Raw genomic sequence first — 27,792 nt, forward strand, 5'->3', positions numbered from 1 at the left:
TTTGTGTGAGTGTTTTTTTCTTCATTGTGGTTCTCCTTCCTTCCCTCCAGCACTGTGGTGATAGCTGTCCCACTGAACTGACTGCCGAGCTGCTTCCCTATCTTATAGTCCTGCAGGATGAAACACATGCCAGAAACAGGGCAGATTGCTGGGTTTGTAACCTTCCAATTTTCCTAGCTCTGCAGGTGGCTTTCCTGCTGTTGCTCCCAGATGATTTTTAGTGTATGTTGCTTAGTGCAAAGCTCTGCTTTCCTTTGTGGCCACACAGATCCTGTTGAAGAGTTTGCTGCTAAAGCCAGACTCAGGATGAACTGGTTTTTAAAACACATGTATGAAATCTCCCTGTCCAGCTGAGTAAAAGCTGTTTTCCACCTTTGAGGAAGTACGAAATGATCCTCTAGCTAGGCTTTAACGGAAGGAAACATCAAGTATGCTGCAGGCCCAGGGTAGTATTTCTGTTTCACACTGCCCTTTGTACCACTCATGGCCATCTTGGCCACCAAGAGAAACTGCTGCTTTCTTTGGATGGAGAGGATCAGTTCTGGTCTGCAGACAATCTGTACAAATTCAGGTGTAGCTTATAACCTCGCCTGATCTCTAGCACAGCAGATCTCTAACAGCTAAATAGCACATGAGAGATGCATGGGAGGCAGTGCATGTGCTGTGTGTCACCTCACAGCTGGGGCAGAGTCACCACTGTGCTGCCTGAGCCCTGCCCAGCAGGGTGTTTGATGCAGCAGCCTTTCCTACTGAAACTGTTCACTTTTTTCCCATATGTTTTCACTGGTTCCAGTCAGGGCCAGTGTGATTTGTGCACAGGGACCTCGACATCTACAAGTGGTTTGTGGTAAATCTAGCTTGTAGCTATTAGGTAAGATAAGGTTAGGCAGCAGGAGAGAAGCAGAGTGGGACAGGTAAAGAGACACCCATCCTTGTGACTCCTCTCACTGCATAAAGCTAAAATAACAGATTGGTGCAGGAAGGCAGGGCTGCTTAATTTGTCACTGTTCCCTCTGCCTTCTCTGCTGCCACGTTCACCTTGCAGCACATGGCAGCTTGGAACAGTGGCTGCCAGTTGCACCTCTCATCTTTAATTGCCTTATTATCTAGCAGTTGCTTTGTAAAAGCTGTCTCATGCTGGATCTTGCCCTGCATGGTGTCTCTGTAGTCACTTCCCTGCCAAATAGTACAGACTGTAAGGCAGCTCAGCTCCTGGTGACATCAGAGGGGAGGGTTCCCACGGCCACAGGGCCTACAAAGGCATCCTGTTCCACCTACTCAATTAGCAATGTCAGATCAGAAGAAGAAGACAGGCTTCACTATCTGAAAAAGTGTTACGGCTTCTTGGCTGACCTGTGTGCCAAAAAGTGACGTTTTGGATATATGTATATGGAGCTAACCTATCTGAGGTTTTGGAGTTGGGGTTTTTAAAGCAGGGAAGAAAGAAAACCTTCTTTGCTTCACATGGTCTGAATACCTTTTTGGAAAATATAGTTCCAGCTGTTTGTTGTTACAGCAGTGTAAGCTGTCACAAAGGCTCCAAAGGAAAAAAATAAGCCCAAAAAACACCCACAAACCATAAAAAGTTGTCACTACATTATCACTTCCCAAAGTGATGAAACACAGGCCCCACCAGAGCTACAGGCAAGGTGAACCAAGAGTCACTGGTGGTGCCTCTTCCCATGAAGCAGCATAGTTGGATATTTCAGCAGAAGGGCAATAATCCCCTTCTCATTCTTCCTGCTGCCAGGTCACAGGGGCAGAGACCCCTGTCTGGTGCCTGCCTCCTCAGAGGTACACCAGACATTTTGGGGATGCAGAATTGAAGGAAGGACTCGATGGGTTACATTGTTCATGCTCCTGGCTCCCCACCCAGGTTCAGTGGCTCCACTAAAGCAGCTCCTTCTGGCCAAGCCCTGTCAAGGGGTTTAACCACCCTGGATCAAACCTCACTGCAAGAACCAGGAGACAAGACACAAAAATCACCTTCCTGAGGTAGATCTCAAAGGCTGGCTGGGAGTCAGCTGAACACTGGTCCAGTGCCTCTGGGAAGGTGCAGGGGAGTGCCCCACAGATCCCCAGGGCTCCCAGCCATGACAACCAACCTTATTTTGCAGTCAGAACACCACCCTGCCTCAGGGAGGCACCAAAACCTCTCTAGTGTTTGAGAGAGGATGCAGTGGCTGCACCCAGAGAATCCCAGCAGATAAAGCACCAAACCCCATGGGGAAGTTCACAATAGCAAAGCTGCAGCAGCTGGCAGCTCCTAGGGCATGGACAGTGCCAAGTAAAATCCTGTTGGAATTGGTGAGGCAGCTGGAGGAAAGGCATGTAAACAATCTGCAATTAACGCCTATGGATGCCCACGCAGGTGCTGTGTTTTCAAGAAAAGATCAAGCAAGTTTGCTAGCAGAGAATTCCCTGTGTTGTACAAGGTAGTGTCATCCATCAACACTAGGAAATAAATGAGCCAGACTTCAGGAGAATTTCACCTGAAGTTGAATTTCACTGTACAAAGGCTTCTATTCGGTGTGTCCAGGACAATGCCAGCTGTCACAGATGATACATTTTATAATATAAAAGGACTTAACAACACCTATCTATAAAATGAGGTCTGTAATTCCTATTGACAGAAAAAGGTTGGAATTGCTTTTAAAAAAATATATTCTGTAAACACAACCATAGTGACATACACAGCTTTCACACATCAAGTGCAAGCTAATTAAGAAAATATATACAGTTGTGATGTGCAGATGGACCTCGTATTCATCCATAAAATGCACTTTTTTGTTATCTGAAGTGTCCCTCAAGCTAAGACTGCACACACAGAAGTACTTTGCTTTGTCCCTTAGGAATGAACTCCTCCAGATGGAGCTACCTCTGCTCCAGGTGGCTACTGATTCCACCAGCAGAAAGAAACAGTGGCCCTTACAAGTTTTTCTGTTAGACACTCATATTCACAGAAAAAGGGATATTTTGCAAATCCAGCTTGACACCTAGAAACAAGTTCAAAAGCCACTGACACAGAACAACAGCAATAAAAGCTTTGGCTCCCTGTGCAACACAGGGTCTTCAGATGACTCCAAACCACCACAGTGAAACCCCTGTGCCCTGGCTGGTGTCACACAGGAGCATTCACCTGGTATTCAAAAGACCACATGGGACTCTTAACCCTCAGCTCTTATTCTGCAGGTCCTTCAGCAGCAGGAAGCAATGGCATCTCTTTTGTCACTGCTCAGTGACATGACTTAATATGCACAAAGGGAGAAGGTCACATTAGTAGAAGTCATGTTTCAGAGCAACTTCAAATTTTTGCTAGACATGGATGGGTGTGAGAGCCCTCAGAGGCAAAGGGGCTCTGTGTTTATTCAAAGATGTTCATTTGTGGTCACTCAGAGGATTGGCCATGAGCACTCACAACAAAATACATGAAGAGCTAAGAGATATTGAAAGCCAAACCATCTGTGCATCAGGTCAAAGAATGCTATTAAGAACCTGTCCCAAAAAGTTATTACTTTTCTGACCTAGAGAGGAGAGGAGATTTACAGATCCATCACCTAAGATGACAGCTTTACTTGGTACTCTTTGTGGCAGCAGTAAGACTGTAATGGAAGATACTATTTCTCAGGGACTAAACTCCCATCAATGCCAAAGGGAGTAAACTTGTACCTTTGCTCCCATTCCTTCTTATTGTAAATATTTTCTAATTTAGGGAAGAAAACTTATGCATTTCAGTGTTTCTCACTGTTCTGTCAAGAGGTAAAAATAGTTCTGAGATTGTAACACCTTCCTCTCAAGCCAACATGTAGGTCATTGTCTATTTCATACAATCTCAGTGCTGGCAAAACAAGGGGAGCCAAGATACCAAACACATAGGTGAAGTTCACATGATGGGCAAGAAACACTCAAGTCCCAGTCCTTAATTCTGGATGCATCATTTAAAGTAACAACTCCCTCTTTTCTAGGGCACTTGGCAGAGCCCCTGCCACAACTCAAGCAATACTGGTACTCTAGTCACAGTGATTTTTATCAGAGCATCTTTCTGTTATCCATCAGAACTGAGATGTAAAAGAAAAGACTAAAAGCAAAAGATGGTAGTCACAATTTCTGGTAAAATCATTGCCCTGCTGCTTCTACCTTTATCTTCTTTGTCTGTCGTTTCCCTTAGCTGAGGACATTTCTGCTGTGGGGTCTTAGGAGGCTGCACATCACTCTGGGGTCACAAGAACTGCTATCAGTAACCTGCCACGACGCAATTAAAACCTTGTTTGAAACAAACAATAAATAAAGAGAAAGACATACAGGTTTTAAATATAGGTTTCCATTAAAAGCATTACAAAGACAACTTCTCTCATTTTGAAGAAAAAGAAAAAATCCACTTTTACTAAAAAAAAAAAAAGAAAAAAGAAAAAAAATTTAAAAATCACCCTTTTGCAAGTAACTTTAATGAGGAAAGGTGCAGGGAAGGGAAGGAGAGAGGACTTGGAGAACTAGCAAGTGTTCAAAAGGGCAGGTGCCCTCCATCATGGCCATTTTGCAATTGCACCTTCTTCTCACACAGTCAGGTCAGAGAGCCAGAGTCCTCATGTGGAGGATTTCACCACCTGCTCATATGGGGGAGGTGGTGTGTTGCAGTAGGAAGGTGGGGGTGGGTAAACCGGGTTTCCTTGTGGGGAATTGGGCTGGACGTGGAAAGCCATAGCCATGGGATTCATCACAGGTCCACCTGGATCTGTGTAATACGGCACTCCAGGTTGTTGTGACCCTGAAAGAAAGAAAAGGAGAGAAAAGGTATCAGCAACAGCACAGGCATCAGGCTGTGCTCCCCCAGGGCCTGTGTCTGCATACTCAGACAAGGTTTTCAAAGTGTTCATCAGAGCAAGGACAAGGAGTCTTTCTCCCTTCCAGAAAAAAAAACAGGCAGGCAGGACTGCATTCACCTCTTCAGATACTACTAAAAAGTTTGAGTTTTGCATCCAATGGAAATCACTTAGTGAATGAAAGGGCACCACTGCCCCGAGCAACTACCATTTCAAAGAGGAAACAGTGAGCCCTGTTCAGTTGCTCTGACAGAAAAGCTTTTTGTCTGCAGAGAGGAGAGGTGTGGGATCCCAGATGAACAAAGGAGTCTCTACTGTGGCCCTGACTCAAGTGTCAAGTATTACAAAAGGACTTCAGAGATTATTTTGTGGTGTCCTGGATCTGCTGATAAGCCAGAGTGAAGCTCAGATGGATAATTTCCCTCCCACAGTTTAGAGGTGAACCTGTATGAAGCAAAGAGCCAAGTTGCAGTCAGTCACTGCTGGCTAACACAATGGGACAAGATTGCTTTGCATAGATTCATATTAGGAAATGATGTTGGAGCCTGCAGGGACAAGGAAAGCAAATATATGGCCAAACACAAAATTCCTTGGCTGTGACACATAAGGAGTAACAGAGATTGCTGCCATAAGAACAAAGCTGGTGTGTAACCCTCCTCAGATATCACAGTGGGTGGTGGAAGATGACTTAATGCAACGGAAGTCACAGAATATCTCAAGATCTAAGTTAGCTTTTTTTTTTTTCCCCTCTCTGTCTGTTTAAATAAAGATGGACTGGGGAAAAAGTCATGGCTGAGCAACAGGTTTTCTTCTTTTGGTGCCAGTCTGTACTTCCTATAATGACACAACTTCTAAGAGATCTTCCCCTTCCATCCTCCGAGTCAGGCTCCCAGAAGAGCACTACTCCCAGCAGATGCTGCTGGAATGGCAGAAGATGCTGCTGCTATCTCTGCAGGGAAGAAAGGAGATAGGCAATGAGCCACATTTGGAGGGCTCCACCTCAACAGTGAATTGGCTACTGGTACCAAACCCAGAAGAGTAATTACTGGAAAATGGGAACTTGCTTGACTACTAATTCTCATTGCTTTTGCTGTTAAATATTTCTAGAACAGTGGAAAAAACTAAAAATAAAAAATAAAATAAATTGTGGGGTTAGCTCAGAGCCCAAAGCTCTTAAGTAACAGTAGTAACAGTCTGGAAGCAGGTGCCATAATCAGGTCATCAAAGAGCTTGTGCTTATTTTATATTTGCCCACAATTAATGTTCCACGAAGCACCATGAAAGAGTAAAACTGCTCCAAATTTAAATCTGGTGTTTATCAGTTCAGCCAAAGACACTCTCTGTTCACATAAACTCCAGGCTATTTCTCAGGCTTAAAAATATTAGTCTAGTTGGATTGGCTCCCCCCCAGCTGCAAAATGCTCTCTGTTCAGTTAAGGAGAAAAACAGATGCAGAATGGGAGCCCTAAAAACCCCTTAGAATTTAAACAAAGAAGTGTCAGTTTGTGTCTGTAGCATCTTTTTAACCATTAAGGCTTAGGAGTGTTCCCAACTGGAACTAGCTACCAGACAGAAAGAAATTACAAACTTAGAGAGCAATTTTTGCAGAGGAGCCTTCACTAGGCAGGTCCTCCTGATGCTCCCAGTAATTATTTACTAGAGAGACAGCAATCAGACTAACAAGGGGAAAAAGACCACTTTGGCACAGAAAGACTGCAGGACAGAACACTGAAGGCAAATCAAAAAAGCCTGCAAGATGGCCAGATTGTGGAAGAAAATGCTAGGCTTTCCTTCAGCTCTGGCAGACGTTATCAATTGTATTTAAAACTCTTTCTTCCTGTGACTGTTGAATTAGGACACCTATCATTTTGTCTACACTGCAAAGGGAGAGCTTGCTAGCCTCCTTCCACACATGGACACACACCTGTAAAGGTATTAGGAACCAAAACAGAACTGAAAGTTCTGTCATCCCATGTGTTTCAAAACCCCTTCTGTACACTGCAGCTGAATTATGCTGTTGGAAAGGCTGAGAACATCACTCACTGCAGGAGGTGGATGCATGTCTGAGTGCAGTGCAATCCCTTGTACAAATTGCACAGTGTCCAAAAACCAGTGAAACAAAAGCTCAAAACCCACCCTTTTTTAGTGCCTTGGCCAAGGTAAGAAACCAGTGAAACTTGTTATGAGAAGTCTCTGACCTGATGCATTGTTGACTGGTTGTCTGGTGTAAGACACATTAAAAGTAGGTTCTTCTACTAATGGAGGAGGATACATCCGCCTTCGGATAAAGAAACCAGCTCCACAACAGAACAAAACTCCCATCATCAAAAGGAACCTAAGCAAAAAGAAGAGGGAAGTCAAAACCTGCACATTCAGGCAGCATTTAAATCCAGACTGTTCACTGAGAATACATCAACCTACAACTTTTAACAGGATTTCTCAAACAGGTTGCCTCTTGAGAGCAGGTCTGTCATTTGGGATAGCACTCATGGAGCACTTATAGATGTATTAGGGACATCTTCCGTGATTAGTACTATTGTCAGTGTTCTCTGGCATGTAACCCAAAAGTAAAACACACTTGAACTTTTCAAAAGTTCAGGTTCACACATGACCTTGGCCACTGGGATGCTAAACTGAAATTCCAGGTCTGTACAGTTTCAAACTGCACCTCTTGGATGCAGGCCCCAGGCTCACAGCATTTAGGCTGCTCAGGATGTTCGTGGAGTACAGAGAGGAATACTGCTCTGCATCTGCCATTTAAAGAAGAATCTCAGATATTCTTAAATTAACTCAACATTTTAATTTCAAGTCCCATGGGAAATACAGTAGCTGGCACTTAAGCTCAAGCCAGAAGACTGAAGCATTCGGTACTGACAGCGACAAATTTTGCTTCCTACATGGGATATTACATTCTCCACAAAAAAAAAATACATTATTTAGCCACAATTCTCCTTCTCTCAGCATCCTTTCCAACCTAATTAAACTGTCCTCATCATTTCCTTGCCCTGGTGTGGTGGAAACAGGAACATGCAGCAAGGGCACACAGATTTTGGTCTTTAGACAGAGGCTTTCACTGTGTTTCCTTGATCAGTTACCAGACACTCCAGTGACTCATAAAAGCTCTTGTAAATTGGAATGGTTCTTCTGCCTGTAATTGTCATCTTATTTCATGGCCTTTTACTGGAAGACAATGACAATTGTGTTTTTGTGGAAGGCAAGGAAGTTGGCCAGAGGCAAGCCTACACACCATGCTTATCTCTGGAAAATTCCCAGGTGGCTGAGAGGAAGACTGTGGCACAGAATGGCAGCAAGAGTTACTTCATGCAAAGGCTCAAACTCTGTTCTTGTTTCTACATTAGAAATGAGAGCAGAAGGAGGTTCTTTTTCCCTGAGCCAATATTTATACATTCCCCTTTGGCAGTGTTCCTGCAAAGGATTTTTTTCAGAGCAGAGAAACAGAGATTTACGATGTCACCCCAGGGATTGAGATAGAGAGCTCTTCACTTATATCAGTAAGGATTGTACACTGAAATCCCACAGTCAGCTTTGGGAAATCTCTGTATTATAGTATACATCAGGCTTCTGTTTCTCTCTGTTTATTTGTTTCAGTTTTGAAGGCTTTTTTAAAAATCAGTCTTCAAGTTCCACATTAAAATGCCTGAAAAAAGGTTTTCAAGGGAGCCTTTCCTTTCTCTCAACTGTAATGAGAAGGTTTTATTCAGGTGCTTTCTTAAATTCACTCCAAAAGGAATTTACCTTATTTTTTCATTATGCATATAGCAGCGATTAGTTTAAGCTATATCCAGATTACTGCTGCTGGTTTCACAAGCTCAGTCTTTCTGCCTTCTTTTCCTTTGCTGTCATCTCCAGTGAAATCCTCACAGCCATAAATGTACTTCTCTTCCTTTTTAATTGAAGCCTCAATTCAGCTGGCAGGACTATATTAAATCCTCCCTAAAAGCACAATCCTGCTTATAGGATCCACTTTTAAAACTGAGTGCCCAAAAAAACCAGGAAGAATGTTGCTGTTTGGTAATAGCTGGGACAGGCATAAAGAATTCCGCAATTCTGGATAAAAGTGGAACCACTGCTTGTAAAAAGCAGCAGGATGCAGAAGCAGGAAAGGTCAGCCTGACATGATTAACCTCCTTTTCCAGTGTTCTCTTACTACATCAGGAGAATTTTATAAGAAAGAAACAAAATTTGTGCATTTCTATGTACACACACACCTTCCTACATACTTGCACCTACTGTAGTTTAAAATACCAGGGCTGACAATATCCTGATTTAAGTCTGACCAACAAGACAAGAACAAACACAAAATTCCCGAATGCCCTGCACCTACCAAAAATACCATAGTCGCTGGATAGAGAGAGCTCTTACACAGCATCTTGAGCCACAGCAATCCTCATAGGAGCGACATCTGTGGAGAAACAAGGACACAGGGCTGTTGAGTGGCTGTCAGATTGAAATGGCATTCCCAACCCTGACACCATTCACACCCCCAACCAAAGCATTATTTTAAGAACAGACTACCCTTGTGTGGATAAAGATGTCAATAATATGCACAGCACAGCTCTATCCTTATTCAGGAACTTCTCCCATGTTATTGAAACTAACTTCCTATATACTTATCTCAAATCACCTCTAAAAGACCGAAAATGGAGTTCAATTCTATATTAAAAAAAGGACAAGTTATAAAGAAAAGCAGTATCACTGTGTTTTCCTTTCATAGTAAATGAATACTGCAGACCCCCAACAGATGTTTGCAGTTTTATTCACAGAACAGACAAGAACTGCCAGAATGAAACTGCCAGATCACCCTTTCTTTGAAATCAGCACCTTCCAAGCAGAGAAACCACTGAGTACAGAGAAAATTCCAATTGTACCATTATTTGCAAATTTTATGCCCTTTTTTCTTCTCAGAAGTTGCACTGGACTAAAACTGCCAGCAAGTCCCATTATTAAAGCAGCCTTTCGTCTAAAAAAACCCCACACTTCACATTAATATTTTGTATGCACAGAACATTTTTAAAGGTATTATATCCCCAGTCATTGTGAGTATGAGGTACCACTGCACAAAAAGCAAGCACATATATTAAGGGCAACCTCTGAACAATTCCTATGGTAACTCCTATTCCCACTCCAGCGAAACTTAGTAGGGAAAAGGATCAAGTTAACACAAAATCTGTAGTATGTTGCAGACTTGAATGAAAATAAGCATATAGAAATAAGATTAGCATATCCACATACAAAAAGAAAAGAAGAGGTGACCACAACTGGATTGATCTTTTTAAGGGTGTTCACATCTGTGTGCAGAATGCACTTATTTATTTAAGCATCTGATCTTGGACAGTTTGCTCAGCTGCATGACTGTGCTCCCATATTTGTATGCAAACTAAAACCATGTCAACTGAATAGTTGTACAGACAATTACACATTTACACGCTCAATTAACAAGGCTTCACTCAGAAAATACATTGTCACATAGGCTTCAGCCTCTAACTGGGGCCAGAGGAGGATGCTCTATGGATACATAATCAGTTGGAAAACAGTTACATGCTCTTCTGATGACAAATAAGTAGGATTTACTCAGGCAAGCCAGAGGATCTGACATGATCATCATGGCAGGGCTCATTAAGACACTCAGGCACCCAGTCTGAGACTCAGGCCAAGGAAGTTGCTCATGCCAAAAGAGAAAACAGCCACTTTGCTGCCATTGAACATGAAAGTGACCCATCTGCAATCTTCCTTCTTTAAAGCTTTCCAAGACCCTGACAACTGCTCATACTCAAAGCTACCAAACCTCACATAACTATTAACTAGACTTAGCAAGTCAGCAGTCCCCTTGGGACCAAGAAATTAAGTATTCCTCCATGTTTCCACAGTGGTTCAACCCAACAGGAGCTTTCAAGACATATGTTGAAGTCAAGGACAGAGTCAGGTTCCTTACAAAATGGGCTGGGAGCTGCTATCTTCTGTTACACCAGTGCTCATGGCACCCCTTTGCTCTTCAACATGCTTTGGTTGGAGCACTTAATCCATGGTGATGCTCCCTTGGCTGACGCTGCACAGCAAGGATTTTGTTGGGCCAGAAAAGCAGAGAAGAAACTGAGCCCATAAATCTAGAAACCCTTCTTGACTCCATTAGGACAAAAATAAAAAGAAGGATTTTAGGAATGTGAGCAGTCTTTATCTCTGCCTCCACACACTGGCTCTGTCAGTCCAGACACCTACATCTGACCACACACAGGATGGGGAGTGGAGGCACCATTTCCCAGAGCCCCAAGAGCTTCACCTGTAATAAAACTTAAACAGAGAGGTCACAGAGACTGCACACACACCTCCCCCATGCCCACCCTTGCCTTGCTTATTTTGCACCTTTTTTCTCCACAGCCAGAAAATATGGGAAATGGTTATTTTAAAATACATAATTATGGTCATTCAAACCACCAAAATTAAAGGAGCATCTGCAGAGTACCTAAATCTGTTTTTTATCTTTAAGTTATCCAGGTTAGGAGTCAGCACCATTTTTAAAGTCTGAAAGGCTTAGCTTTTATTCCTGCAAAAGAAGGCTAAAGCACCAACTGGAAGGCAGAAAGGCTACACTGCTGAATATTTATGAAGCTCCTGAGATCACTCACTGACAAACAAACAGGCCATCAAGAGAAGTTTCAGGTGACTGAACTTTCAAATGGTTGAAAATAATGATGCAAAGGATGGAGGAGTCTCTCATGGTGGCTCCAATTCCTGGCAGTCAGTAAGCTTTCTTACTGTAAAAGCCACTAAGCTCAGCCAGCTCATCCCAGGCTGACCACTGCATTTGCTGGGTGGATCTGCAAAAGGATACCAGTACCACAACCCTCACAACCCTTTGAGATCTGACACTGGTAACCTTGTCACTCTCTAGCCATAAAACCAAGCAGGTGTTTATTCTGTGTGCCTGTGAGAATGGACACATGTACCTATATGTAGGAGCATGGAATCAAGGCTGGAACCAAGGATGATGCCAACCTGCTGTCTGTACTCCCCACCACTTGACAGCAGCACCAAAAAGGACTGGAAGAGTGAATATTCCATTTGCTGATACTGCTATCAGGCTACAGCAAAAGCTCTGCTGATCTCTTGTTCTTGATTCTATGCACTGTGGAAAAACAACACAACTCCTGATAATATTCATCCCAATTACAAGACAATTACTTACAAAAGCCATATTTATTAGCCTGCAAAAGTCAACAACAAAATCAGCTTAATAATGGAGTAACATGCAAGCTTAAGTATAATCAGTCTTTGATGTACTATCTCTCACTGCCTGATGGCAAATCACAGCAGAATTAAGATCCTGGTTCATTAAAAAACCATAATTAAGCACATGCACATATATTTATTGAATGGCATGCATTTTCTTTAAATTGAACCCATACTCTGGCTTTGCTTTACAAGGAAGGACCAGTGTGCCTAATGCCAGTGGAAACAGAATGACCCTTACTAACAATCAGAAGTGGATTGAACCCATCTCCAGAAGGCTTTTCTAAAGTCAATTTCCCTCTTTCACAGATCAGTGATGATCCCAAGAACTGCATTTCCCTAGGGCAATGCTCATTTCATTGTTCAAGAGTTAACATGACACAGGGCAAGTCACAATTAGTTGCTTTGCTAATCTGCAACTTCACCAAGAATAGTCTCTCATTCAAATGCAATTTATGATTTAGAAGGTACATCTTTTTATTCATAATTCAGTGGAATAAAAGAACTGTATGTGCATGTCCAATGTCTTGAACTGCTGGCACACCAAGGAACTGCTGTGTCACAGATCAAAGTTACACACCATGTCAGGTCACAGGGACACAGTTTTTCTCTGGGTTCACATTTAAATCATGGCACTGAACTTCCTTCCTTTATGGACAAGCAAAGCATAGTTTCTCATAAAGGAATATGGCATGACCCAAACCTTACAAACCAACTCTTTACTTGCATGTGTTCTGTGGATAATAGCTGCTCAATGATATGGTCCAATAGCTCTTCTCCAATTATACCTGCATCTACACAGCTGAACAATTCCCTTCCTAGTAGAGCTGCTGCAGCAAAGAGCTGCTTTCCCTACCACCACCACATCTTTGAAATGGAAGCTGTAATATTCTTAGGTTTTTTCTCTAGATGTTTTGCATCATATGGGCCAAAACCTGATTTAACATTTAAGATGGTTGATTAGTAATGTATTTTGGAAGAGTGAAAAAACCATAAATTGTCAATCCACATGTAGTGGCAGAAACACTACTGTAGACACAGAGACAGAGGATGAGTGGGTGAAATAAAACCACAGCTCCACATCAACAACCAAATACAGTGAACTGCATCATCTCTAGCCTCATCTTGTTCTCAAGACAAGCCTGACATGAATTCCAAAAAAAAGGCTGCATACCAGTCATAGGTTAAATGATTGCTGCTGATATCTGTAAATTCTATGATACAAATTGGGATTCATTGAAACACAAGAAGCACTGGCAGCTTTGGAGTGGGGGGCAAGAAAACTGAAGGGAGTCAGGGAACGGTGTAAATGAAAATACAGCAGTAGAGCAAAGCTAAGAACACAAAGAAAACATTTTGGGGGTTGGTAGAAGCATTAGATGAAGCTAAGGAAGTGCCAGATGTGGCCCTAATATTGGCACAGGCAAAAGACCAGAAGGAATCTTCATAAGAACTGCAAGGGATGAACTGCTGAGGCTGGGTCATCTCCAGGCAGATTCAATGCTGAGCCTTTAAAGTCAGAAGGTTCAGGTCTGCTCCCATGGAACAGATGACAGCAGACAGCTGAAGTGTGCACACACATTTACTTGTTCTAGGACAAAGGAAGTTTTAAAAATAAAATAATCTAATCTTCTTGCAACTCAGCAGTCAGGAACAGAGAAAAAACAAATAAGGCTTGAAACAAAAAGCAGGCAATCACCACAAAGTGACTATCAGAAACAATTCTGATGAAGCTCTGAGTCATGGCTGTGCTGTCAATGAGGAGTGATGTCACTGAGGTACACTACCACAAGACTTAGACCTGACAGACAAAAAATGGGGAAGACAACTGAAGGTGTACCATGTAATTGAGAAGGAGTTCTTTTTCTACCAAGTTTACTTAAACTTTTATTCATTTCAGACATTTCATAAGTGCATTTCCATCTTTCCATAAAAAGCAGCTTTCAAAGCAAACCCATTGCCTGTGCTGCTAAGGAAGGACACAGACTATTGGCTACAGACGTGGGGAAAACCACCACACAATGGAGGGGTTTTCCCAAGGAATCTGTTTTGCTACAGGAGCCCACAGAACATGGAAATAGAAACAGAGAGTCCAACTCTGCACTCAGGAGTCACACCTAAGCAACTATGGGCTCAGAAACTCCCAAAGTTGTTTAATCTCTCTCCAGAAAGATGTTGCAACACAAAGACCACATCCTTCCACTGGCATTCTCTCAAGTGCTTGAGGAGCGGTAAGACAGGCAAGGTCTTTGGCTGTAGGGAACATCTGCATTCCAGCCTTGGTCTTAGGGTCATTTGTGTCTCCGTGGCCTAATGTTCAGCAGACACCTGCAGTTACAGGTTCTCAGCATCCAAAAGCATTTATCTTCTTATAAACAGCAAAGGTGATCTCTCAGCATATGCAATAACAGTGCCTTGTCAAACAGAGGTCTGATAAGTATGAATAGATAAGTTTATTATAATAAATACAGCTGCTTCATAGATGAATGGAGCTGTGACCTTAGTACACATCTGTACTTAAGAGTAAAATCACTGCTACTGGTACCAAAGAGAGATAGTTATCCAGGTACTTGGTAAATCACACAGCCCTTATGTAAGAAAATGTAAGCCAAAAACAAAGGAAAAGGGCTGTCAGGTAATTTTTTTCTACAGAGTAGAAACAACTGAGACAGAACAGTATTTGCTCAGATTAGAGTCCTGTCTGCTTTGACACAACCAGAATCTCCTACAATACAAGATACTTGGCTCCTGTCCTTCCCACAGATGTGAAAAACAAGAGCAGGCAACAGCTGAAAAGGAGCTCATTTCTCAATTACTCTTTAGGTGAGAGCCTATAAATACCATCTCTGTGCAAGAACTCAGCAGAATACAGTAAATCCTCCCCCACTTCTGACGGGATGAGAAGTATTTGCTCAGGTGCTCCTATCAAACCAATCCTTCTCACAACCTCCTGCTACCCAAAGGTTTACCATAACCCCAGGCTCTCTTTCCAGATCCCAAGAAGAAAGCCACCCTGCAGAGGAACTCTCTTTGTTGTCTGTAAACTACCACTACCTGGCTTTCTGGCCAGCACATATCCATCTAGATATTTTCTCTGCTCCCCTTGTGGCAGAACCTAGCGAGAATTGCAGTGGCTTGGGCTTTGGCAATATATGGAGCCTTAAAGAGCCATTTTTCAACAGAGGTTGCAGGCTTTTCTTTCACAGAACAAAGCAGAGAAACAGCATTGCTTAAGGCTCTGACAAAAGTAAGCCACATATAATGTGTATGACAAGTTTGAATTTTCTGGAGGTGGAATTGTAAATTTCTTGTATGAACAGGAATAAGGAATTCTAGTTAACCATCAGGCCCCTTATGAAAGAGATGATTAGTTCTTCACATCTCAAGCTGCTCCCAGTGAGCAGGCAGTCCTACTGCATCTCATCCCTGCTTTGGGAAAGCATAAGTCTGCTGGCAGGGGGCGATGGGTATCCAGGAATTTGCTGTCTGCCTCAATTTAAAATACTAAAGCATAGTAAACCCTTTTTTCCTGCACCAAACCACTGCATGATCAAATGCAGAGAAGGACTGGGTAGTAGTGGCCAGCTGTTAAGTGCCATCAAGTCTTTCAAAACTTTAATTTGGGGTCTCCCTACTTAGAAAGGGTTAGAACTTCAAGATTACTTAGGTGTCAGATGCATTCTGACACTCCATTGAAGCTCAAACCAAGAAAAACCTTTCCTGTCCCACTGACAGGAAGCCAGAAGAAACTGATTCTTGGTCTCTCATTAGGGCTCTTGCCTGGAACATGGAAGAATTAAGACCTGATGAGTATTTCAAGTCAAACACCTTCCACAGGAAAAAGTGAGGCTCACTCACAGTAAGTCACAGCTGTGGATATCACACCCTCTGGAAATGAGAAGGGGATGGGACTGGGTTCTCTGCTCCACCTCAGCCAGGAGAAGGTCTGGTCTCAGAGGAGTACCCCACTAGAAGACATAGGATGCCCTCTTTTCTTCTTTCATCACCTTCTCAGAATTAGCTGCCTATACCTGGTCAGCCTCCAACTCCAAAATCATCCTTTAAATCTGAAATTATGTCTATCACCTGTTTGATGGCTTGTGAAGGTTGATATACTAAACCCCTCTCCAGGACCTACTCCTAGCAAGTTGAGCTGAGTGTTAATTTGGCAGCCTAATTCACCCCAGACTGCTTTAGATAATTGATCCATTGAAGGAAATTCCAGTTTGTGGCAAGGCACCTACCTGCTGGGTAACTCTAGTCTCTTATTTGGAGCAAGGAGTAAGCCCCTTTAAGGGCACTGACTTTTGTAGCTTTGACTTCTTGCATTGCTGTTGTTCAAGGCTGCAGAGGACTGAGCACTGGTGGTGGGATTCTGTTGCCTTTTCTACAGGTGGTCTGATGATTACTGCTGTCTTTCTTCTCAACACAATCCATTTCCTTACATTCTTGCAATGAACTACATCTGCAATCAGGCCCTTCCTGGGGCTGCTCACTGCAAAAGTGAGCCCTGGAGTGATCGAGGTCTCTGGGTCTGTACAATGCCAGCTATTCAAGGTGCCTGGAAGCAGGCAAAACTATTACATTGCCTCCCCTCTCCCTCCTCCCTGGTGGCTTCAAATCAAATGGAAGGATAAATCAGCAGCTATATTACCTCCCTAAGCACACACCTGCTGACACTTCATGCCTCTGTAATTGCAGTGGAAAGCTAAATGTACCATCAGGAAAGCCAACTTAATTAACAGCAGTAAACACAACAGGATGTGGAGCACAGACAATAGCCACCATCATGCAACACACCCAGTGTCTGGTTTGGGGTGGTTTCCCAGCCTCTTGGACACACGTTGATGGAAGAAGTGCCCTCTGAGCTATGTGAGCAACAGCAAGAGAAAAACACTTTTTTAATGTTTTCACCTGGGACATTTTGCAGGTTCGTGATAATGCACAGAATTATTATGGACTGATCACAAAGAATAAAAGGACTCACATTCAAAACCAGCCAGATGAGTATGGCTGTGTGACAAATACAACAAAACTTAACATCAGCAAAGTAAGAGAAGCATGTGAAAATGCACAACAAAATTACTTCAAAACCCATGAAAAACCACAAATTTAATATATTCCTCATTCTTCTCTACAATAAGAAAAATAAATTACTCTTCCCATTCAGGGTAGAAACATGTCTTAAACATGAAGAATAATAGCTAACATTTATTTTTAGGTGTCCATTAGTATTCTTATACTAATTCTAAATGAAAAAACAGATTTCATCAACACAAATGTGTACATGTGCAGTTCTCTGCTGTATGCAGTAAACTGGTTTTTATGGCCAAAATACACTAGTCTAAAAATAGAGCACTTCCACTTTGCTTTCAAATTAATTCAGGTCCTGCTTTGGATAAGAAATAGAAGATAATAAGAGATACCTGTCCTTTCTGTTCTGTTCTTCACATAAGTACCAACAGCAATGGTTAACACTTCCTTCCAGAGAAAATGTTCATGTTTCTTTCTAGAGGCCTTTCACCTACTAGCATACCTTTGAGAAGTCAAGACCTACCTAAGACAAGGAACCCAGGCCAGAACTCAGATGCAAAAACTCAGTATTTAGGAAGTAGAAGAAGATACAGGCTACCAAGGAGGCATTTAGAAATCATCACATACACAAGTAGGTGTGATGTTAGAAAAGCCAAACCTCACCTACAACTAGTAGTTGGAAGGGACACCAGATCCAACAAGAAGAGCTTCCACCACTACACTGGCAGTGGAAGCCATCTGTGGACAACCAGAGAGTGGGATATGTCATTTACCCCAGCTTCAGCATGGCTTCCATACTGTCTCCCTCAACATTCCCATAACCAAGTGCACACCTTACAGCCTGGACAGGCAGGCAGCTAAATGTGTTTAAAAAAAAACCCAAAAAACCAAACAGAAACACCATGGTGAGGCTCAGAGGGCAGGGGATAATGGCTGCCCCTCCCTGTGGGTGAGTCCTTCACTGACCCAGGGGCACCAGCCATGGCATATCTATTGCTGCAGACACATGCCTGCCGCTCACACTCAAAAACATTCCTGCTGTTTTATAAATATGCCATGAAGCCTGGCAAGGAGAGGATTAGAAACATGCATCTGGAATTTATCACCTCATTAAAAGCCCCAGTATGATGGTAGCTAACAACCAAAGTAAAAATAAACAGAAAATACCTACGGGACTGATCAGTCATACCAGGAAACATACTTGACTCTGCAGTGAGGGAGATATCCACAATCATTCCAATCAAACTACTACTCATCAGCAAAACATAAGGCAGCCTTCCCTCTCCTAGTCATGCCCAACTTAGAAATGGAAAAACAACTGGAGTATCTTAAGTGCTGCTGGCATCTGCCTACAGGGAAGGTGGTTTTACAATCTAATGCACTCTCTATGTTACTATTCACATCAAAAGTACCTTGACTATTTCTTCTGCCAACCATCAGCACATCTGAGATAAGGCTGAGCTGGCTTACTTAAGTGAGAGTGGGATGAGGATGCTTGTAGAGCATCAGTCGAGTCTTTTGAGACAGCTTTAAATTCTGAATCACTTACTGTGCATCCACACAAGGAGACATATGATCTAATTCTTTAAGCAAACTCAGGAATAACTTGGCTCCCCGCTTTTCCAAAGGATAAGAATTAGACTCCAATGACTAATTCCTTTCTCTGCTTTATATTTGCTTACTTATTTTTCTAAGTCACATTTTAAAAACATTTTGCTGAAGTAGAAGAAAAGTATCTAACTGACAACAGTCTCTGGTGACTCAGGCAACGAGGACATGGAGAAATGTTTGGATAGGTTAGGGAAATAAGTTAAGAGCAGCCTTGGAAATTGTCTGTATCAAGGACAGAAGACCAGCATGTCTCTCAAATTCTTGGTAAACTTTCCATGTTCAATTCTGGTCTGAAATAAGTTGTACCTTACTCCCACAGGAGAGGGAAAAGATTTTGGAAAATCATCAATTTCTCAGTCTAGCCTTAAGAAATGGAATTACATTTGGAAGAAACATGCTGGAATTAAATTAAAGCTTATTGATGATATATGAAGGATAGAATAACTATTTCCATTGGAAAAAAATATTTTTAAAAAATACTAATACCATTAAATAGTAGTATAATAATAGTATAATAGTAGTATATAGAATAGTAGTTCTGGAACTGTGATCTTCAACCTTCACCCTAGCTGTTAAGATGGAAAGCATAAAAGACAAGTTTTAAGAAAGTTTTGAGCAATATCTCTAACAGATTTTTCTTTTAAAATTATTATACTGGAAGGCAGATTGAATTAAAAAACCACTAAAAAAACTTAAGCTCCAAAAGAGGAACTGTCATATAATTGCAAGTTTTACCCACCCAAATCTAGCTGAATTTCCAGAACACTTCTTTTGGCACACTGTTCCACTGGCTTAGCAGACACATTCTTATCTGTCTTTGGATGGCTGAAGCAGAGTCTTTACAGGAAAGATTAACTCAGCTATCTTGCCTTTAAACTTCTGAGAAAAGCAAACCACCACTTCATATGACAGTCCACCAGACCTCTATTACTCTGGGTAATTTAAAGAGAGGCAGGCAACTTCCAGGAGGATGTGCCTACCCAGAAGTGATAAGGCTGTAGATGGGCCAGTTCAGGGATACCTCGGTCCCAGCATGCCATGCTGCATTTGTGAATAGACACAGCACTTGGCATTTCTGAGCTGACATGCCAACCTTTTCATTATAATACCAACTGTCTCCGTTGGAGATGTGACATAGTGCCAGCATGGGACTGAAATCACAGGAAAATCATTAAAAAGGATTGCATTGCTGGGTTTCGTAAGTCTCCAAAGATAGTGTCGAGACGAAAGGAGAGACTACATATATTAACTGGGGAGAAAAAAGCCTGTTCACAAAATCAGTGATAGAAACAAATGGAATCTACTGCAAACTCCTTTAAATATAAATCTAAATATATCTGCTTGGTATGGACTGTTGCTACAGAAATGGTAAGATAAAATAAAACCCGTTTCACTGGAGGACATCCCAGATCTAGATTCGTACAAAGGAGGCACTCTCAGGACAAAGTTATGTATGATGCCTTTAGATAATTTAACATGTAACCATATGCTGATGGAGACGATGCTATTCATGCCTCCTCCCCCACAATATGCAGAATACTCCCTTCCTCCCATTTCACCGGTGTTTGCCAAAAACTATACCAAGCTGATTCAACACTGACTCGAATGTGCTAAAATGAACAACTTTCTGTGGGATTAGCAAATTGAATTAACTCAGTGAAGGGTCAAACAAGTGCTGAAGCAATGGGACTTTGCCCTAAGATACTGAGATTGGACTTTTGCCTCTGCCCCACCACAGAGGTGTCAAAAGACAGCACAGGTAGGAAGCAGCTGGGGACTCCGAACAACAGAAACTGACATTGCAGAAGTAACAAACTAGAACAGCCCAGGCACCACAGACATGCACGACCTTCCTACTGCTTTGATGCAGCCCCTTTAACCCTGCTGGGCTCCTGGGCATTCAAATACCCTCTCCCTGTTCCTTCACTTGTCACACACATAGTATCTGTGCTCTGAGCTTTACCATCCCCAAATCCTTATCGTCTTTCCCTAGAGTTTCTTCTTAAACTCATAATCACAACAACAACATTAGCATTAATATGACACTCATCACCACTGGGACAATTGCTGAGCACACACATCCTGCCCCTTCCCCCTTCCTTTTTCCATTGACTTCCACTATTCAGGAGAGTGGCAACCACGACACTTTCATGCAATGACTTGGCTAACATGGTGCTGCAGTAACTACCACAAAACACATGATGACTAGTGACAGTCTTCTGATTGACTTGACAGCGTCAATATAGAACAGGATTTTTTTTTGGTAGCCATTTCTTTTGCAGGAATCTGTATGTACACAAAGGGTCTGAACCCAATCTCTGAATATCCAATTTCCAAGTAGCCACCTCTTTGTATTGCCAAGGGAGACAAACACTATTTGTGAAAGCACGTGGGCAGAAACCTAAGCAAAACACCAAGGTGATGATGAATAACACACTCCTGAATGTCAAGGTACAGTGGGATTTTTGTAATTTTGTGACATCCCAGCTTCTTTCCCACATTGTAGAAAAGCAAAATAAAATGTAGGCGGAACCAAAGTCCCATTGTTATTAGCATGCAAAGAACTTATTTAAATTCCCCATCTGTTTTGGCCAACCATTTACGAGTAATTCTCCACATTTCAGTCACCTGAAAAAAAGACAGTTCCAGGCACAAACACTTCCTAAGCAGTTAATATCCAGGATCACAGATGATTAAATCATGGTGTTTCACTCTTTCTGTGGGCTTTGTTTTGCAACTGGCTTCCTGGCTGCTTTTTGTCTCTAGCATTTCTCTCCTGCTTCTGGCAGATGAAGTAGAGGTGGAAAAGAAAATGGAGGGAAGTTCTTGGGTAGCATAAGGATTACAATAATTTCCAATCTTTCAGCAAGAAAGAGCTTGCTTAGGGAACAGATAACCTAATGCTTTTCCACCCTGCTTTTTTTGGTTTTTTAACTTACGTTTACAGTTGTTTGCAATTATAAAGTTATACAACCAGGTAGAAAGTTTACTACATTTATCTCCTTTCTGCCCCCAAACCCACAATGAATGAATCTCCCATCCACATATTTCCTCCACTTTTTTTGCCATTGCTGTGGGCAATATGAAACAGAAAACTGCAATTAGAGAGATCCTCAGTCATATATATACAGGTCACTGACATTTGGTTCATACCCAAGCTTGATGTGAATGCAGATGCCACTCATCAAAAGGACAGTTATGCCATGGATAACAAATGACCTCAACTATCTAAATTAAACAACAGTACTAGCACAGGGACAAAGTTACTTTCAAAGCATTCTTGGTATTCTGTCTGATTACCTGTCCTTGTTCAAAACAAAGGGAGAACTGTCTTCACATTGGTCTACTTATGTTTCCTTTCAGTGTTCTGAAAGAAGAGCTGTTCAAGTACTTGAGTTTTGTTTTCAGTTGGAAAGGTCATCTGGGGTGTGTGGCAAAATGAATCTGTAGACTTTTTTCAATAAGGAAAAAGGGAAAGAGGCGGGTTACAGGGAAGGAGGGAAATGAAAGTTTACTGCATCTTCATTTTTGAATTTGCAAAAGTCTCAGATGAGTTATAGAAAAAGTATAATTAGTAAAAGAGTAACAGTCTAAGAACCTACAGAATCTAATTATCTTTTGAAAAAGAAAAGCGATGACTACTTACATATAATATGTAGGATATAATCCTTCAAAGTACCAGCAATGCTTTTTGGCCTCTGTACACTACAAAGAAAGAAAAATATGGTATTAATATTTACATAGGATGATTTATAGCTATAAACACAAGCTTGAAGTATTTATAAATACTGTGACTCCGAGCAGTTAGGAGAGGTTTATATTCCCAAAGATTTCCCAATCCAGATACGCACAGCAAGCGGGAAGTCAGTTCACGTAAATGGCAGCGTGTCCTGCCAGGATTCAGATCCCTCACACAGGGCTTTGTCTGCGGGGCCCCACCAGCTTCCCACAGTTCCCAACAAAGTCAGTACATTTGGCACAGACCCAGGATCCAGCTGCATGTGTTCCCTGGCAGAGCTGCTGCCTTAAAACCACGGACAACTTTAGAGCCCATGGCGGTCATAGCCCCTTACATGACATCCAAGGCACAAAGCAATGTGATGATACTACACATACGACTGCACAGTAAATTCAAGTTACAGGGAATTTATTCATCTTTCTGGATGTGTGTGGCATGTGGAGCTAGGCTCAGGAAGGAGCAGAATGGAGAACCATCTCTCCCATCTCCTCTTCCTAGAGCTTGGAAATGTCTCAAGTGTTCATTAAAGCAGTGGGGAAAGGAAACTGCTTTTTGCAGCTCAGGGGTATTGTTCTCTTTTGCAGATTGCCAGTGTATCCCTGCTAAAGGACGGGGACAGGCATTTCCTCAGCACATGCGTGCCAGCGACGTGAGAAGTGCTCATCCTTATGGGCACTGCTCGAGCACAGGCGGCAGCTTGGAACAATAGCAGCCCCTAATAAAGAAAACCAGATGTCAAGCTCAAACTCTACACAATGCACCAAATATTTCTGTGTATCCCACTGACATCACTAGCACAAAATGCCATCTTCACTGCAGACACAGCTCCAGCAGCTCCCCTGCAAGCTGTATCATCACAATGCCCAATCACTCATGGGCAGGGCATTGTGGGACACCCACTTGCAGAGCTGTGAGGAATATCTGGGGTTTTCGCAACAATTCCCTCTGCTCCTCACACCTGACACCTGACAACAGAGAGCCCTTGGCACACTGCCAGCGTTTGGATCATTCTTCATGTTCACTTGGCAGCTCACCTTTAAATAATAGCTCGTTTAAGTTTATTAGCCTTCCCAAATCCCAGAATACTAAATGAATCCAGTTAAGACAAAGACAAAGTGGTTTTAGATCCTTGAGTCTCATTCTTCATGAATAAAAAAGGCTGCAAACTCTTTAATGAGTGTCTGATGAGCTAAATCACAGACAGATCAATTACAGCCTGTGAAGACAAACTGCTATGGATTAAATTGTTAAAAGTGGTACAGGAGACGGGGGGAGGAGGAGGAGGAGAAGATGCTTTTGAAGCATGTGTTGAGGCCTTTCTCCAGTAACACAACAGGCTCACACCAGTCTTCGAGATGCACAAGCTTTAGTTTATGCGGGAAGGACCAGTCCTCTTTCCCTGGGATAAACACAGCAAAAACTTTATTCCCCTCTCAAACTGATGCCACGGCTCAGGCAGTATATTCAGGAGGACTCTTTAGCTTCTACTGAAGCAAGTGGTGTTCAAAGATCCATCTCTGCATTCACTCTATTCCCTCTTTGTTCCCCTCCTTCAATGTTTCCAACTTTTTAACCCTTCCTTCCAAATATTTTCACCATCCGGCTGTTTCCTCTTACTCTAAAATTAGAAATATGTCAAGTTTCTCTCCATAACACCATGCAAACCTACATGCATCAAAAAACCCAGTAGGCATGCTGCCAAGTCACTGAAAAATACTTTGGCTCTTCACCTTTGATGGCTGTAGATCAGCAGACATTGGCTAAAATCCAGTGTCTGCAGGTCACCCCCCTGGGAAGCCTCATTTCAGAGTACAGCTTGGGGTGGCGCTGCCATTAAATGTTTTTCCTTCCTGCTTCTCGGCCAGTATGAGTCACCATTTACCTCAACAGCCTTGAAGTCTTTTGTCAGTCTCAAGCATTTTAATTGATGTTTTCCCAGAAATGTTTCTGAGCACGTGGAGCCTGCACACCCTTTGTAAGCGTAAAGCAGACATTTATTTATATTCAGCACTCTCCCCCCATATTTTAATCTGCTTCACAAGTTCTAAAATTAATTGGGAAGATTCCACCTTCCAACATCTCCCTAACTGTAGGATTGCTGTTTCTGCCTCTAAATAATTCTCTTTTTCAGACAGCCAATATGCTTACTGCTGCCACAAGAAAGGCTCCAGCCTGGGAAAGTTCCTTCCATCTTACCGGGCTTAGATACCTGCTCTAAACATCCTTTGGTGTCCAGATTTAGTTTTAAATTGGCCCTGGAAGACCAGGCACCAATCCCAGTTCTGCCTTTTTTTAATATCACAGTGCTATGAACACTGCATGGCAGTTATTCAGCTCTCCTACATGGGAATCGGGCAAAAAAATCCAGTGGACCTCAAATGTGAGCAGCAGAGCCAAATCTGATGCACATGACATGTCAGACAGATTTACAAGCACAAGGGCAAAGCGCTGAACTCCCTGCTCTGTTAAACTCCCACCCATCTCCATGGCAACTCTACTCCAGGAAAGCCTGACACAAAGCAGGCGGCTACTAACCACCCTCTCTACTGCTGGTTAGCAGACTTTGCAGAAATTGCTGCTGAGAGAAGTGGAGAATGCCACTGCTGCTAAGGATTTGAGTGCCTTTAGCACTCAGGCCCCAGAGAGATGAACGGGGGTCAGGGTACAGATTAGCTTTTCCCACCCCACATCCATCATCTGAAGAAGGCTATGATAATCCGCCACTTGCCAACACCCAAATTATTCTTCTGAGTGGTATTGGCCCCAAGAGCTAAGCTGGTGGAGAGCCACGCAAGAGTAAGAGGAGACATATACCATCAGCATCAGGCTCTCAGCCTTTGGAGAGCCATGTCCTTGTAGCTGTTGGAGACTATTAAATCCTCAAGAAAGCACAGCTGGCAGGAACTCGCTGCAGCCCACAAACCAGAGGCAAAGGGAAGATGAGTCATATTGCTGCCATACAATAGGACCTCACACATCAGGAGGGGTGCCCACTCTGCCAGCTCCCATACGAAGACAGGCTGTATCTCAGACTTTCTAACAAGCATTCATTCATGTATTTTAAAAGCCATTTACCCATTCACTAATAGCCAAAACAGAGTGTCTACGGTTTTGTAACTAAGATTAGACACAGCCCTACTGATACTTCCAGCTTTTCTAGGGAAAGGATTACTGCACATTTCTCTTACAACATTCTCCCTTCTATGCCCTTTAAGAATTTGGCACAGCTATAAAATATAAATATGAGAGTACATTCATTTTTAAAACAAATTATGCAGGTCTAATTAGGTGTGCATATGTAATCTTTAGAGAATTAATGGTATGTGAATTAGCCAGATGCTTGAATACATTCCTTAAGTTTGCAAAGAAAAGGAGAGAAAGAGAAAAAACACAAGACTTGCTTTTTTGTTCGTCTGATTTTAAATAAATCAGCATCTGTCTTGTAGCCTGTTTTCTCTGCAAGACTGTAGCAATGTGAATTGCAAGCTGTCCTTTTCTGTGGCCTCTAAATTATTTCAGATTTCCTTTTAAAAAGGACACCTGCTTCCTGCCACAGATTGATATTGCAAATGTTACGGCTGCTAGTAAGAACAATGAGAAATAGGAGTTCCTAAAACATTATCCAAAGACTGGTTTTGATCACACCATAAAATACAGAACACAAAACACATATATATGCACAAGGTGTGGGGGATGCTAGAGCAGGCAGGCTGCTCACTGAATGTCAGGTGGTACTCCACAGATAGTATTTCTGCAAATCCTGCAAAGCCTATCTCTAGCAGGAATATCCTTCACATTGCACATCATTATCTCTCAGCCCACAGGACAACAAAAAGAAAATAGATCTGATCAATTAATTAGTATTTGTAATCAAGGGATTAACAGCCAGGGCTTTCAGTGGAGGTTTGGAAATTAGTAACAAAAAAGTAAAGCCCCATGTGCATATTCCAGCATGAGAACAGTCCATTTCTGTTATGGGCACCAATGGAAAAAGCAGCCTACTGTGGACAGCCATGCCATGGAGGGCAGATGGAGGGTGATTGCTATCTGTATGCTGAAGGGACATCCAGACAGAACTGGTGACATCTGCTCAAAGCCAGATTCTGTAGGAGGCTGTTATCAGTCACAAGGCCAATGAAAACCTATCAGTTACCAGCAACTGAGGGTGAGCCTTTCTCTTCCATTATGTATTACACTTATAAGGATCCAAGGTAAATTCAGAAGAACAAAACCAGGTATTTAAGAGTGACCTGGTATTCTGGGGTGACCTGCTTAGTGGCTGTAACCTGCCACTTAGCTGGGTACATGTTATACCTTATTAGGGTTCAAGATGATCCATTGACATGCCAGTCCTGTGGCTGCAGCCTCGGAGGCTCTGCTCGGATTAATACACAGATGAACAGGAAGAAAGAGCTAGAAGTATCTTTGACAAGTACAATGCTAGAAGTATCTTGTTGTTTCTGAGTGTCACACAATCTTATTCCAACAGCCAGAACTCTGTCTTCCATACTGCTGATCAAACTAAAATCTGAGAAAATGGGAAGGACAACACCTTTCTCACCATAGGGCCCCACAGCATCTGAGAAACAGCTATCTATACCTGCTGCCTCTCTTACAGAAGGCCATTTGCAAAATTCAGCTCTTTCCTGGTTTTATTGGTCACTGCATGTGGCAAATACTTGATGAAGCCCAGACAAAATGAAGATAAAGTCTACGATGCAACTCCAGACTAAATAAGCAGTTCCAGAAGGCACATTATTGGCAACGAATCACAATGTTTTATGGGATCTGACCTTTAAAACTGCATCAGTTTTCAGAACACTATCCCTTTCAGTGCCTAGACAAGAACTGGATGCATTATGAGATACAAGCTGGGCTGTATCAGAAGAAACTTGTGTGCTGAAAGTTTGAAAGACTGTTTGTGCAGACACAGGAATACGAGGCATCCTGTTCTTCTATTGCCTAGAAAAGGGCAAACTATCCATTAAAGTAAGAGACAGCATATCCTGAATCTGGAAAGTGCAGCCTAAGGGTGAAAATAGTATGCTAGAGAAAACACATTTTGTTTTAGCCTTGCTGAATCCATCAAAATTAATCCCTATTTCTTCCCTGGTAATGCTAACAGCTGAGGGTGAAAGTTGCCCATCTGCAAAACTATTCCAAGACATTGAGCTAGCAAGCCATGTTACCAGTGATTTCAACATATACCCTTGTTGCAAAAGACAGGAGCAACTTTTACTAAAACTCGGGATTGTGTTACAGTATTTTTATTTAATGAAGTAATGAGAACACATCAGGAAGCTCTTGTATAAAAGGATGCCAATCCTTTATCAAGCTTTC

General features: G+C 42.3%; 1 protein-coding gene across 4 annotated transcripts in view; it reads right to left on the minus strand.

The window, feature by feature from the left end:
• Window positions 1-4,354: 4,354 nt before the first annotated feature.
• Window positions 4,355-27,792, minus strand: part of VOPP1 (VOPP1 WW domain binding protein) — a 62,610-nt gene continuing 39,172 nt past the window's right edge. For 3 of the 4 annotated variants that reach the window (XM_071429771.1, XM_071429768.1, XM_071429770.1), the window contains exons 2-5: window positions 22,360-22,418; window positions 9,166-9,243; window positions 7,019-7,155; window positions 4,355-4,765 (exon numbers count right to left, since the gene is read on the minus strand). In XM_071429771.1, the coding sequence (XP_071285872.1) occupies window positions 4,584-4,765; window positions 7,019-7,155; window positions 9,166-9,243; window positions 22,360-22,418 (456 nt within the window). In that variant the 3' untranslated portion in view covers window positions 4,355-4,583. Of the gene's footprint in view, window positions 4,766-6,956; window positions 7,156-9,165; window positions 9,244-22,359; window positions 22,419-27,792 lie in introns of all 4 variants that reach the window. The other variant, XM_071429769.1, reaches the window with a different exon arrangement.

This window comes from Agelaius tricolor, unplaced genomic scaffold (assembly GCF_023055355.1).
Source record: "Agelaius tricolor isolate 1412-34295 unplaced genomic scaffold, bAgeTri1.0.p SCAF_6, whole genome shotgun sequence".
In the NCBI taxonomy this organism is placed as follows: domain Eukaryota; kingdom Metazoa; phylum Chordata; class Aves; order Passeriformes; family Icteridae; genus Agelaius; species Agelaius tricolor.